The sequence below is a fragment of the Lathamus discolor genome, chromosome 2 (genome assembly GCF_037157495.1).
Source record: "Lathamus discolor isolate bLatDis1 chromosome 2, bLatDis1.hap1, whole genome shotgun sequence".
Lineage (NCBI taxonomy): Eukaryota > Metazoa > Chordata > Aves > Psittaciformes > Psittacidae > Lathamus > Lathamus discolor.
In genome coordinates this window covers 122213403-122225843 of record NC_088885.1, presented here as the reverse complement: position 1 = coordinate 122225843, position 12441 = coordinate 122213403, and the positions used below count along the sequence as shown (strand labels likewise).

The window sequence follows — 12441 nt, the reverse complement described above, 5'->3', positions numbered from 1 at the left end:
TATCACACAAAAAAAAAAAAAAATAGGAAAGTTAAGAAAATTTTAACTTCACAGAAACCAAAGAAAGCTGCAAGACAAAGTACATAGTCTCACATGGGTGCTAATGATAGAAAGCTGAACTAGAACAAAAGGAAAGCTAGTGGAGCTGTAGGCTTAAATAAGTTCGATGATTTATGACTTACCGTGTCCCATATCTGAAGCTTTATCTGTTTTCCATCAATAGTTATCATTCGAGCCCCAAATTCTACACCTGAATATATTTGACAAAAAGATTACATTATTAGCATGTATCAGAAAGAAGAATGACAAGTACTATGAAAGTTAGAATATAAGTTTAACTTAATATTGCATTTGTAGGAAATAACCTCTTTCACAATCTCCTTCAGTTAACTTTCCAGCTGCTTGAAAGAGCCGGAAAGGTTTCCAGAAGAGGAAAACTGTTACTTTACAAGTGCTTTGCAAATGCATTAAATCAGAACAAGTGTCAAGGAGGTACTTCCTACAAAGTTTTCCAAACGATTTACTAGCTCTAGATCTCAAGGAGAAAACCATGTCCATTTGAATGCAAACAGGAAACTGAAGAGTCACAGTGATTTTAACACTCCACCAATGACGGATTGCTAAAGCTTGTTTAGAAGAAATAAAACCTAAAATTCTTTATAAATATTCTATTGAGCATACAAATGTCACTTTAACAAGATAAAATATATTACCGTATTAATACAAACTCATCTGCCTTTATGCAAAAAGTGCTTCCAAAATTTTAGCTAAAGAACAAATTTAATAACCAAGGAAGAAAGTTAATGTTTCAAATAAACAAAAGAAGGAATTTATTCAGTGGAAAAAAAAAAAATAAAAAAAAAATCAGCCTTTTACGCCATCTTGTAAGGCAATTCCAAGATCATTAACAGTAAATTAAGCATAAATTGAGGCTATTACTACTGTAGTTAAAATCTGACAAATGCCTACAGCTAGTGGACGTATTTAAAGGCTTGCAAGTTTCCATTAATCTATGCTTCATAAATCTATTATTTCAGAGAAAGAAAAGAAAAAAAAAAAAACACAACCAAAAAGAAAGAAAACCCAAGATCTGGTAGCTGAAGTTTTGTCTAAAATTGGTCACCGTCAAGATTTGGACTGAAGTCTTCAGCCTGGAGAAGAGAAGGCTCTAGTGAGACTCTATGGCAGCCTTCCAGTGCCTAAAGGGGGCCTACAAGAAAGCTGGAGAGGGATTTTCTACAATGGCATGTAGTGACAGGACAAGGGGGAATGGCATTAAACAGAAAGAGGGGAAATTTAGATTAGGTATTAGAGAGAAATTCTTCACTGTGAGGGTGGTGAGGCACTGGCACAGGTTGTCCAGGCAAGTTGTGGACACCCCATCACTGGCAGTATTTAAGGCCAGATATGGGGCTTGCAGCAACCTGGTCTAAGGTCCCTTCCAACCCAAACCATTCTATGATTTTATCCTATTAAGCAGCCTAAATTGGAAGTATTCCAAAGATCTCTTCAAAAGCTTGTTTTGAATACTGACTGGTGAAAGGGGTAGCAGCGCTGCTTTCTGCAGATGACTTCTGAGGAAAGAGACACGGAGGAACCACTCTCCTTCCCACAGCATACCGGAGCCAAATAGAAGCTGTGAGCCAAAGAACATTTAGCTCTCTTTAGCATCCAAATAACTTGCAGTAAGAGTATGCAAGCAAATTGAAAGAACGTAGCAGCAGAAAGAAGGAAGCAGTTGAATGACAATGGTCCCTCTGAAGTTAGTTGCAAAACCAGGGTAAGGTCCTTGGACAAGCATCAACACTGCAGGTACTATTTGATCTCAAAATGCAGAATAAAGAGCTGCTGATTTAAATCCAGCAATCATCCTAAATGTTTAGTTTCTGCACACTATCCTACAGAAAAAAATTAAAAGGGTGTTTATCCCGTTCCATCAAAATATCTGCTGAGAGGTAATTCTGATTCTGAAACAACATATACAGTTTGTTGGCAAGCTTGTTCTCCTCGGGAAGAGAAGCTGTTCAGGTTTATCAGTAAGGGAATGTCCTAAGGGCAATGGGAAACCAAAGAGAATGTGCAGAATGTCTACAGTTTATGGGTTTTGTCACCCATATCTATCTACAAACGTCAGTTGTTTTGTTGTTGCTTGGGTTTCTGTGCTGCGCCTGGTTTTGTTGTTGCTGGGTTTGGTTTGTTTGGTGGTGGATTTTTTTATTTCCTCCTTTCCTCCCCAACTGCATCAAGCAGCTTCTCCTGCCCTCCTTCATTTCTTAATAACAGATACTTCAGTTCCCAAATGAAAAATAAACTGAGGTAGTTGCCACAGTGTAAATTCTTTTACAGTATGCTACTACAATTATGCAATGAGCTGTATTCTGAATGTAGCTCAAAGACAAATACCTGCTTCAATGTATTCTATCCCCCCGAATCTTGTGTTCATTAGAGAAGACATTTATCTTAAAACTTCTTCAGTATCAGAGGTAACAACGTTAGGCTATTCATACTAAAATTTGGGGTGAATTGTGCACAACTCTAGATGAAATATCTTTTTTTTCCTACATGCCCAATTTCAGCTTCCCTTCTCTCCCAAGCTGCTCAAAGCAGGAATAGAATCTGCACTCCCATGGGCTACAATCATTGTACTGTATTGAAAAAAAGGCTATATAACACAAGCTTTTTTATTCACTCTACAGGTTCTTAGGAGTTTTAACATCATCAGCTGGAAGCGCATTAGACAATCAACCCATCCCATCTTGCCCTGCACAGGGAATTAATACAACTTTGAACTAATTTCATCATTTATCTGGTTCTAAATCTGACTGGGTAACTAGGAGAACCATGCTCCTGTCCAAAACACACATACATGCCCTACCAGTTAAGTGGAAGGAAGTTGTTTCCAGCCTATGCCCCTTCTTCCCCTTTCCAAGCAGTGCCCTTTGCTCCATTCCTACATCCCTCACTATGGTGCTATCTAGGTTCACCTCCTTATCCCACTAGCTTCAATTTCTGCTGTCCGATTTCAGCTAGCTGTATGCCAGGCAAAGAACTGGCACTACAACCACCCTGCTGGGGTGAAGCTGTTTCCCACAGCCTATCAGTCTGCTAATGTGACAGGGCTGCCAAAGACATAAATGATATATAAGGTGTCATATATTTGGCAGGCCTAAAGAATAAAAGATGACAATAACTCATGCCTTCCTGAAGAACTCAGGTTCTTTATTCAGCCAGCCTATTTGCTGCCAAGACCTCAGAAATATTTGAAAACTGATGTTAGCCTAAGAATTTGAATTATATTAGACAGCCACACACAAGGTGTGGGAGGACTGTCAAGAGAAAAGGGAAGCCATAGCCAAACCTCCTTATACATTCTGTTACATTAAGAATATTTGTTTATGTTTCATGCATCTATTTCAGTACTCCCAAACACAGGAAGCCTATTTTTCCAGGGCACAAACTAAAAATACAGACTAGAGATACATTTTGTGCAAGGCTTATCATGATTAGAGCTGATAGGTTCCTTGAAATAACATCAAGAAGAAATTCAGAGGTTCTGCAACCTTAACAAAGACTACCATCTGTTATGCTAAACAGTGAATCTGATATGAAAGACTAAGCTTGCCTACAAAAGAATTTATTCCCACACTATTCCTCTTATTTTCTGTGGAAGGTTAAATAAAAGTCTGTATCATTTACCATAGTCAGATCAGAGGCAATGCATTCTGTCAACATATATTCACTTCCCCTAGTGACAATATCAAATTACATCCAACACAAATGGTCCACATCCAATGGAGGACTCAGGAAGGAAAAGCAAACAATGAATACCTTCACACTTCAATCCTTCTCTATCCCAAAATCAGCCTTACCAAGCAGTAAATTCATTTATTCACCTTAAAGGTTAACTTTGCTTTAGTTTACCTGTAACCTGTTTTCAAGGTCCTGTGGCTAGACTAATATTTTGTTCCCTAGTAAAGATTCTGCCATTTCCGTCACTATCAATGCATTCTGCATCAAAACAGAATTTGGCACTGGCCAATTCTGCTTCCATGCCCAGTTTTTAGCTTTTCTGAAGAGACAGTTGAGATACTATAGATACATATTTTTTGAAATTGTTGCAGATTTTTCTTTATGGGAAGGTACAAAGACCTCCCCTTGGCTTTATTAGTTAATAGACATTCATCAGCTAGATTCACTGCCACCTTAATACAGCACAAATCCTACATTACTGCGGCACCACAAACTCATAAAAACATGCTGAGGTACTCCAGTACTTAATCATTAGCATTGTGGGGGACAAGAGACTTACCAATAGTGAGATCGTGGACTGGCTGAAACCGCTTGTCTGTAAACTGTAACAATAGGCATGATTTCCCAACACCTGGGGGATGGGGGGGGGAAGAAAGAAAGAGGTTTTAAGCAAATTAAAAAAAGAATTTGTCAAGAACCAATGGAAATTAATTTAGGTGAATGGTATATACTGTTTAAAAATCCTTACTAGAACTTGAGATACTAGATTTTGCCTACTTTGAAAAGCATGCAACTTTTTCATAACACAACAGCCTTTGAAGTTCCAGAAACATTAAAGTCAAAGCAGTTATTTTCACAAACTGAACAAAAATTCATTCTTCTTCTGAAAAAGTAGTTCTGCCTTTGCTATTAAGTGAAAAAAAAAAAAAAAAAAAAGTTTTGTAACAGACCTCAGAAGTATCATTTCACATCCTCCCTCCACAGTAACTACAGGTCTTGCTACTCCCCTCAACCCTGCTGTATCTGTTTCCCCTTCAGTGCTTTCAGCTGTCTTCCACACTAACCAGATCCTCAATAACACCTCACTCCCACCTATCTCCTAATTTATCATCAGTACATACATGGCTGCTTACAACCACCATGTGCTGCTGCCCACTGGTTCTCAATACACCAAGAACTAGTCCAAGCAGAATTGGCAACAGCTGTGCTCACATTACAGCCAGACAGACAACACAAACATCATAAGTTACTCTGATTTCTGGTGCAAATGGCTTAACTACTTCACATTACATGGGCACTGGTCAGCAAAGGGACGAGGCAAAGAACTATACTGCAAGGCAAAAGACAAGCATAGCAGAGGTTTGCATATAGTAAAACTGACCTTTCTACTACTAAATTCAGCAAAGTTTTCCGTATGGTTTCATGAAGAAACAAAACCTACACAATCTTAAGCAGTGCCCACCTGTCATTTTGGTCTTAGAAAGTTAAGACCAGTGGCTCGTTTCATCCAAATCTAACAGAAATAGGAAACCAGCATTTAGTTTTGTCACAAAACAAGTTGTGACAAATTGATGGTATTCCAAGATCAATATCCCAAGCAATGCAGCAATTCCAGTAGTCAAAGAGTTGTTGGTGCTGCTACCCCTAGTCTCCTCCCTACAGCATATTCATGCCCAGTTCTCCATATGGCTCAGATGAGATCTTAAACTGTTTCAGTTTTCTGCTGGGTTTACACACTAATCTGACAAGAAGAGACAAAGCAAACAGAAATGGCTTAATGTGGGGTCAGACAAGCATGAGAGTTCACATGAAGGAAGAGAAACACAACAGCAAGCAGATCAACAGCTTAGAGCAGCATGGAACAGAAGCCCCAGGCAAAGTTTGCAGCATTGGCCTTAACAGATCACTTCTCTGGAGCTCTCTGGCTTCTGACAGAAAGCTGTCAGAACACAAGCACTTTGGAAGCATGTCCAGATTATGTCCAACAAAATTAGTGGACATAAGAGAAGTGAATGAGGAATGGGGGAGAGCGTTGGAAGTAAGAAGCTGTAAGTAAGATGGGCAGAATACTGGAGTTGTAGAGACAAAGAACACAGAAGTCTAAGAAATCCTAAAATACTAATACTTCTTCTAACTCAGAGAAGACCGTATATATATATATATATATATATATATATATATGCGGATAACTTTTATACCACCAATGAAATAGGGCTGCCCCATCACAGAGCATTAGGGTATCATCACCATCCTACCTACAAAAACAACCTACAAATCGCACCAGAAATAGGATGGAGAATAGCTTTTGCCATTAACCTTACAAAGTGATTTCAGTATCAGCAGATAAACCAGAACCTCAAACTTACCCAATATTCTGGAAAAAAAATCTTATAAAGGTAAGAAAAATATTTAAAAATTCTGATCAACATGACATGTGATCAGGTGTCCCAGCACCACTTCTCAAGCGGCAATCTGGTATTTCTTCTTCCTGCAAGTCTGGTAACCAGCCTCTTGGTTCAAGAGAACACGCAAACACTAGCGTCAGCACAGCAAGGATGACAGACAAGCACAGGCCCTTTGATGCAAGTCTCAATCTGGCACAAGATGACTGTATCTCTCGTTACTTCTATGTAGCAGGCCTTTTAGGAATAGACTGCGAACTGATGGGTTCACACACAGAAACAGAAGAAACAACCGGTTTCTGTTTAATGCCATTCCCACTACTTTAGAATCTTCCAGCAAAAAATGCCTGTAAGTCTCCAAGTTTTACACTGGTGTTGACTGAAAAAAAGGTGTTCAAAAAGTTCAAATGAAGCTGTAGTGCCTGGTAAATTTAGGTTATAAATATTTTATTGACTACATTGAGTAGTAATATTTTGGTTTAATTTTAGAGCTTCAAGACATTGCAAGTTCGTAACAGGAAGGTTTTTAGGAGAATAGCTCGTGGCTCATTCACTTCCAGAGCCAACCAGACTGTGCAATCATAGACACAGCCAGGAACCTGGATCAGTAACAGGAGCTGTATATGAACTCCTGAGCAGTTTACCACCTTGTGACATGAACAGATGCTGCAAAGATCAATTAACAGTGGCATGGCAGATGGTTTAAAGTAACTACACTGGTTAACTCTATGAGAAAAGTGGCTGTTTACCAGGTATCTCTCTCACTTAACACGCTGAATCTTACACCTGAAATGAGACACTCTGGGAAAAATAATTCAGCATGTCTTATGATATTCAATTGTAGAGCACAGAAGGGACAGATTCAGTTATTTATTAACTCATTCTCAATTTTACTGCCACAGTTATTTTAATATAGCTTCAGATAAACCATCCCAAGAGAAGAAAAACCTTAGTACCATTAAAACAAGGAATTATCAGAGCTTGGATACACTTCACCAACAACCACAGTAAACAAAAGCTCTTGCTAAGGAACAAATTAAAACAACAGATTATGTGCTCAGAGAGGAACAGTGTGCTTCTTTGCAAGTGCCTGCTCTAGGATCCCTTTATCACTTCTTAGTACCCAAACAGTGATGGGAAATGGAACTTCTGCTATAGTATTCCCACCATCTGGCTCTGAATTACAAATCAACAGCCTGAGTTGGCTCTCTAAATTCTTCTGCCTCTCTTAACAGCTTCCTCTTTAGGTGTCACTCCACAGTCAAGTTCTCTAGGCAAAGCCTGACAGAGCTTTGCTACTGTCCACCTTGGTTCTGCCATGCTTCAACACCTCCCTTCCTTTCATAAATGCTAGTGTTCATTTCACTGTTTAGCAAACCAGAACAGCAAAGGGGTAAAGCTAACCTCTTCCTTCCCACTCACAAGGTTATGCAATGAGGTAAACCAAGAAACAGATCCAGCATAAAGCTATGGTCACAAGAAACACTAGTATGTGCATGAGACCAGGGCTACAGAATATATATCAAAAGGAAGGGATGTTCTTTTCAGTAGCAGGATGCACTCATGACAAAAAAACAGCTCTGGAACCACAGCACAGGTGATGATACAGCTAAGCCATTTAAATGGCTTTTAACAAGAAAGCGCACTTTCTTCCTTAGCCCCTTCTAAGTCCTGTGACTCCCTGTGAACAGAGCAAGGAAAGTTCAGTTTTCAGCTGTGAAGTCAAGAGATGCACTACTGTCACCAAGAAGAAAATCTCCAGGCTTTCCTTACCACTATAGAAAACTCAGTGTTCCTTCCACTGACATTTGTCTTTGGAGGTTGACCTGTTCAAAACTAAAATGCCTCTAAGCAGGGAGAGTGGGCTCAGATAATTTCCTTACTTGTTCATATAAGCACCACTATAGACCAAGAAAGATGACAGAGGAAAAGAACTGCAGCAGGGCCTCATCTATGCAGTTTCTGAACACTTCCAGGGACAATGATTCTACCACAGCCCTGGGAAGTCTGTTCCAATGTCTAACTACCCTTTTGGTGAAGAAATTTTTCCTACTATCCAGTCTAAATCTTCCCTGGTGCAGCTTGAGGCTACTACCTCTTGTCCTACCACTTGTTACCTGGGAGAAGAGACCAGCCACCTCCCTGCTCCATCCTCTTTTGGGTAGTTGTGAAGAGCAGTAAGGTCCCCCTGACCCTTCTCCATACTAAACTTCCCAGTTCCCTCAGCCATTTCTCATCAGAGTTGTGCTCCAGACTCTTCACTGGCTTCGCTACCCTTCTCTGGATCCGCTCCAGCACTTCAATGTCTCTCTTGTAGTGAGCAGCCCAGAACTGAACATAGTATTTGAGGTGCGGCCTCACAAGTGTCGAGAAAAGGGGTAAATCACTTCCCTGATCCTGCTGGCCACACTATTGCTGATACAGGCCAGGATGTTGTTGCCCTTGCTGGCTGGCTGGGCACAAACTGGCTCATTTCAGCAGCTGTCAATCAGCAAAACCAGATCCTTTTCCACCAGGCAGCAATGCACCACATATGCTTCTAAATGCATCTCCAAACCTCCCTAATGTTTTGGCAATATCTAAATAAAAAGATATTTTTCCTGGTTAACTCTCACAGCAGTCAGCAATTCCATACTACTTGCATTTTATTCTTAAAAAGACCAACTCCATGAAATTCCACAGCTACTCCCACTGATACAATGTAAAATGTTTGCAGATTTATGTCAAAGTTGCTTGAGTACCTGAAAGACAGCTATGCCATTTCAGGTATCTCCTACAACAGAACACTAATTAGATCTTAAAACAGTTCTGACTAGATAGAAAAACTTTGGTGGCTTTGGGTTTTTTTTTTATATAAAACATAACAACCAGAACAGAATTAATCCCATGTTCATAAAGCAACTATGCCTGAAGTAACAGCCAAAGAAAAAGTCACAGAATGTCAACAAGCAATGAAGCAAGTGACGCAAGGGGACAAGAGCTATTGGGCAAAAGGCAGTCTTGCACAGTCAGTTTCTGTAGCTGTCATTTTAAGGGACTGAGATCATACTGAAATTCCTGTGTTTAAGCAGATGAAAGCATGTGGAATCACAATTCAGAGAAGACATGTGCAGGTGTCTTGTGTAACTGCAGGGGTTTTTCATTGGTTTGTTCATGGTTCACATAACCCACTTTGGTTTGTAGTGCTGAAAAGGAAGATGAGCCAAGTGTTAACATCTGTCCTCAGCTGATGCTGTCTTACTTTTCTCCTACAGTTTGTTTACAACTAATTGCTGAGTCACCAGGCAGCTGATCCATTTCCAAAGACTCTAAATCAAGTCCCAGAGATAAATGTCTTGAACCCTATGGAAATTATAAAGCAACTACATGCAAGACCATTGGTATATCTTCACTGGTTGGAATACTGTAGCAGACCAACACTGGAATTGAACATGACAGTCCTGATCCACTCAATTTCTATCAACAGAGCTGTGAGTTCAACTGTCAATGGCTATCATAGCCATTCTGGCAACAAAAAATCTGCACAACATAAATTGGCTCTCCAGTACTAACTACATTATAATACTTATAGTAGTTAAAAGGTCGATAGGAGACATTAATAAAAGCAAATCCAACTTCCCCACTACTGGCATGTTTAATTCACTTCAACAATCATTATTATAGTAGTTTTAATTAACTTTCTGTAGCAAGAATAAAAGTCATAGGAATTAAAACAGACTTGTGAGCTGTTTTTCTCTCTGTGTTTCTGTTATCTATCTCACTCCTCCCATGTCTGGATCTTAAGCAACTTCAGAAGTGACACGCTTCCATTCTGTACTTCACATTTCAAGCAACTGAAATGTGAAAGTGCAGCACAGACCATTACACTGAGGATATTCCATTGTAAAAATTTAATCAGTATACAATCAATGTACCAAAGCAATTGTTTGCTGCCATCTCTACCACTTTAATGATTATAGTTTTTAGGGATTCACCAGAATTGGCCACCTGTTCTGAAACACTGTCTTTCTGAATTCTGCACTACCACTTTGAATCACCCTGAACAGACAAACCTCTTCCTACTTCCCCTGAATTTCCTGTCCTTTGTTTTAACAAACTGCCACTCACATTAATATCATCTACAGCCTAATGCTTCTAACATAGTCATACCTATGTTCTATTTCTTAAAGATTCTTTTGTACTACAGCTGTGGCTACTGCAGTAGCCTGGAAAAGCTTCCATAGTTTAAATGTAGGCTTAAAAGAAGGTAAAATCACATAGTTGTTGTATTCATATATTTAACCTCACATGTAATGCAACTGTAATGTATAATTATACTCCAGAAACAGATAATTTGTTTCATAGGTATGAAGTACAACTATGCAGGTATCCTTAGAATAGCATGTAAAGTGGCAGGTGTGTCATCAAAATCATTAAAGAAGGCATTTATTCAGGTATGAGGAAAAGAACAAGAAAGATGCACAATACCTGTGCACAACAGCTACCAGTTAATAGCTAACAAGTTAACTAACATAGTTACCTTGTCCTGACAACAGTTTGATGAAAGTATGCTACTTATAGCCACACTATGCTGAGGAAGCATAGAATATATTGCAAAAGGGCTTCAAACAGCAATTCCTATCAGTATATGGTTATGCCTACAGCATTCATATGCATTATTTTTTGTTACACAGCAGCCAGTGTCAAACAGAATGCAGCAAGGTTTTCAAAAGTAGCAAGAAAATGGGTGGGGAAGGGAAGAGACCCCAGAAGCAACTTGAAGCACCTGGGAATGCAGTATTCCCCCCAGAAAAAACCCAACCTGATAAAAGAAAAAAGAAAAATCCCTATAAATAAGAAGGCTTTTAATTTTCCTTTGACACAGTTTGGTACAGCATCTCCAGCCAGGGCTGGAAAGGGATTCCTGTGTCCTGAGCTGAGGATACCTCACAGCAGTAGTCCTGGTCTCACCACACAACTGCGGGAGGCATGTGGCACCTCCCACGCCCCACCTCCGTGGGGATGCAAATACGGGGCACTACCCAGGTTCAAGTTTGGCAGTGACAGCACCTCCTTCCTCCCAGCTCCCCCTCCCCGATGCCGCAGCCAGGGCCGTGACACAGCCCGGCCTGCCCCGCGGCCCGCCAGCCAGGCCAGGAGGCGGCTGCCAGGCTTCCAGGCCTGCTGCGGGGCCCAAGGCCGGCGGGCGCGGAGCTGCTGGGAGGCAGGCCGAGGCCCCGGGCGGGGCCCAGCGCAGAGGCGGGGAGCGGGGGAGCCGCCTCTTCTCGCAAAGCCACCACGTCGACGACGCCAGCACTGCGGAAATGGGAGCGGAGCGCCGGGCCCTGCTCTCCGCCGCTCCGCCCGCCCCCCGCCCCCGCCGCTTACCTGTGTCCCCGATGATGATATACTTGAACAGATACGCGTAGGCCATGGCCGTCCGGCTCCCCGGCTCTCGCTCGCTCCTTCGGGAAGCTCTCCCCCCGGCCCCGCTGTCAGGGCTGGCGCTGCGGAGAGGGGCAAACGGTTAACGGCCACCGGGCGGCGGCCCACTCCCGCCGGCACCGCTCGCTTCCTCCTACCTCCGCCGGCGGCTGGGTCGCTGCTGCCCTCCCGCCGCTGCCCGAGGGGCCGGGGAAGGTAGACGCGGCAGCGCGAAGAGCGGGAGGCGAGAACAATAACAGGCGCTGAGCGGCCCCGGACCCCGCCGGCAACGTCACGCACCCACCGCCTCGCTCCGCCCCGACCCGGAAGTGCTGAGGTAGCCGCTGCCCGGCGTAGGGGCGGGAGTACGTCGCTCGCCCCGCCCGTAGGGTTGAGGGGCGGCGGTGGCGACCCTGAGGGTTTGGGCGGTCAGCTGAGGGGTTTGCTCGGCCTGAACCCTTCTCTTGAGCGGTCTGACGGGGCTTGGGGCTGCTGTTTTCCCTTCGCCTTGGCAGGAGGAATAAGTGACAGGGTTCCGTGTCGCGGGCGGCCGGGTTTCGTCTGAGCGGGCTGTCGTAGCTGCAGGAGCGGTGGCCTCTGCCTCGCAGTGATCCCGGGGAAGACGGTTGCCTTGAGGGGAGAGGCTGGGGAAAGGAGAATGGAGGCAATGAGGCCTTTGTTAGGCGCTGTTGAGCTTCTGGCTTGCACCAGGGTCGGGGTGCTGTGGTAAAGCCCTTGCACTGCTGGTTGAAGCGTTTGGGGTGGTTCTGGCTAAGAGGAACCAGGGGAAAAAAACGATCTAAGGCTTCAAAGCCGGCTCTGAGCTAGAGGAGCCTCTAAGCATAAACCCTAGTGAGCAAATCTGTACAATTTCATCACTTTCAAG

At 42.5% G+C, this 12441-nt stretch overlaps 1 protein-coding gene across 2 annotated transcripts in view; it reads right to left on the bottom strand.

The window, feature by feature from the left end:
* RAB2A (RAB2A, member RAS oncogene family) overlaps nt 1-11890 on the bottom strand; it is a 46130-nt gene extending 34240 nt beyond the window's left edge. The window contains exons 1-4 of one of the 2 annotated variants that reach the window (XM_065668332.1): nt 11714-11890; nt 11520-11638; nt 4310-4381; nt 183-250 (exon numbers count right to left, since the gene is read on the bottom strand). In XM_065668332.1, coding sequence (XP_065524404.1) covers nt 183-250; nt 4310-4381; nt 11520-11565 — 186 coding nt within the window. In that variant the 5' untranslated portion in view covers nt 11566-11638; nt 11714-11890. The remainder of the gene's footprint in view (nt 1-182; nt 251-4309; nt 4382-11519; nt 11639-11713) is intronic. The other variant, XM_065668333.1, reaches the window with a different exon arrangement.
* Nucleotides 11891-12441: the final 551 nt, after the last annotated feature.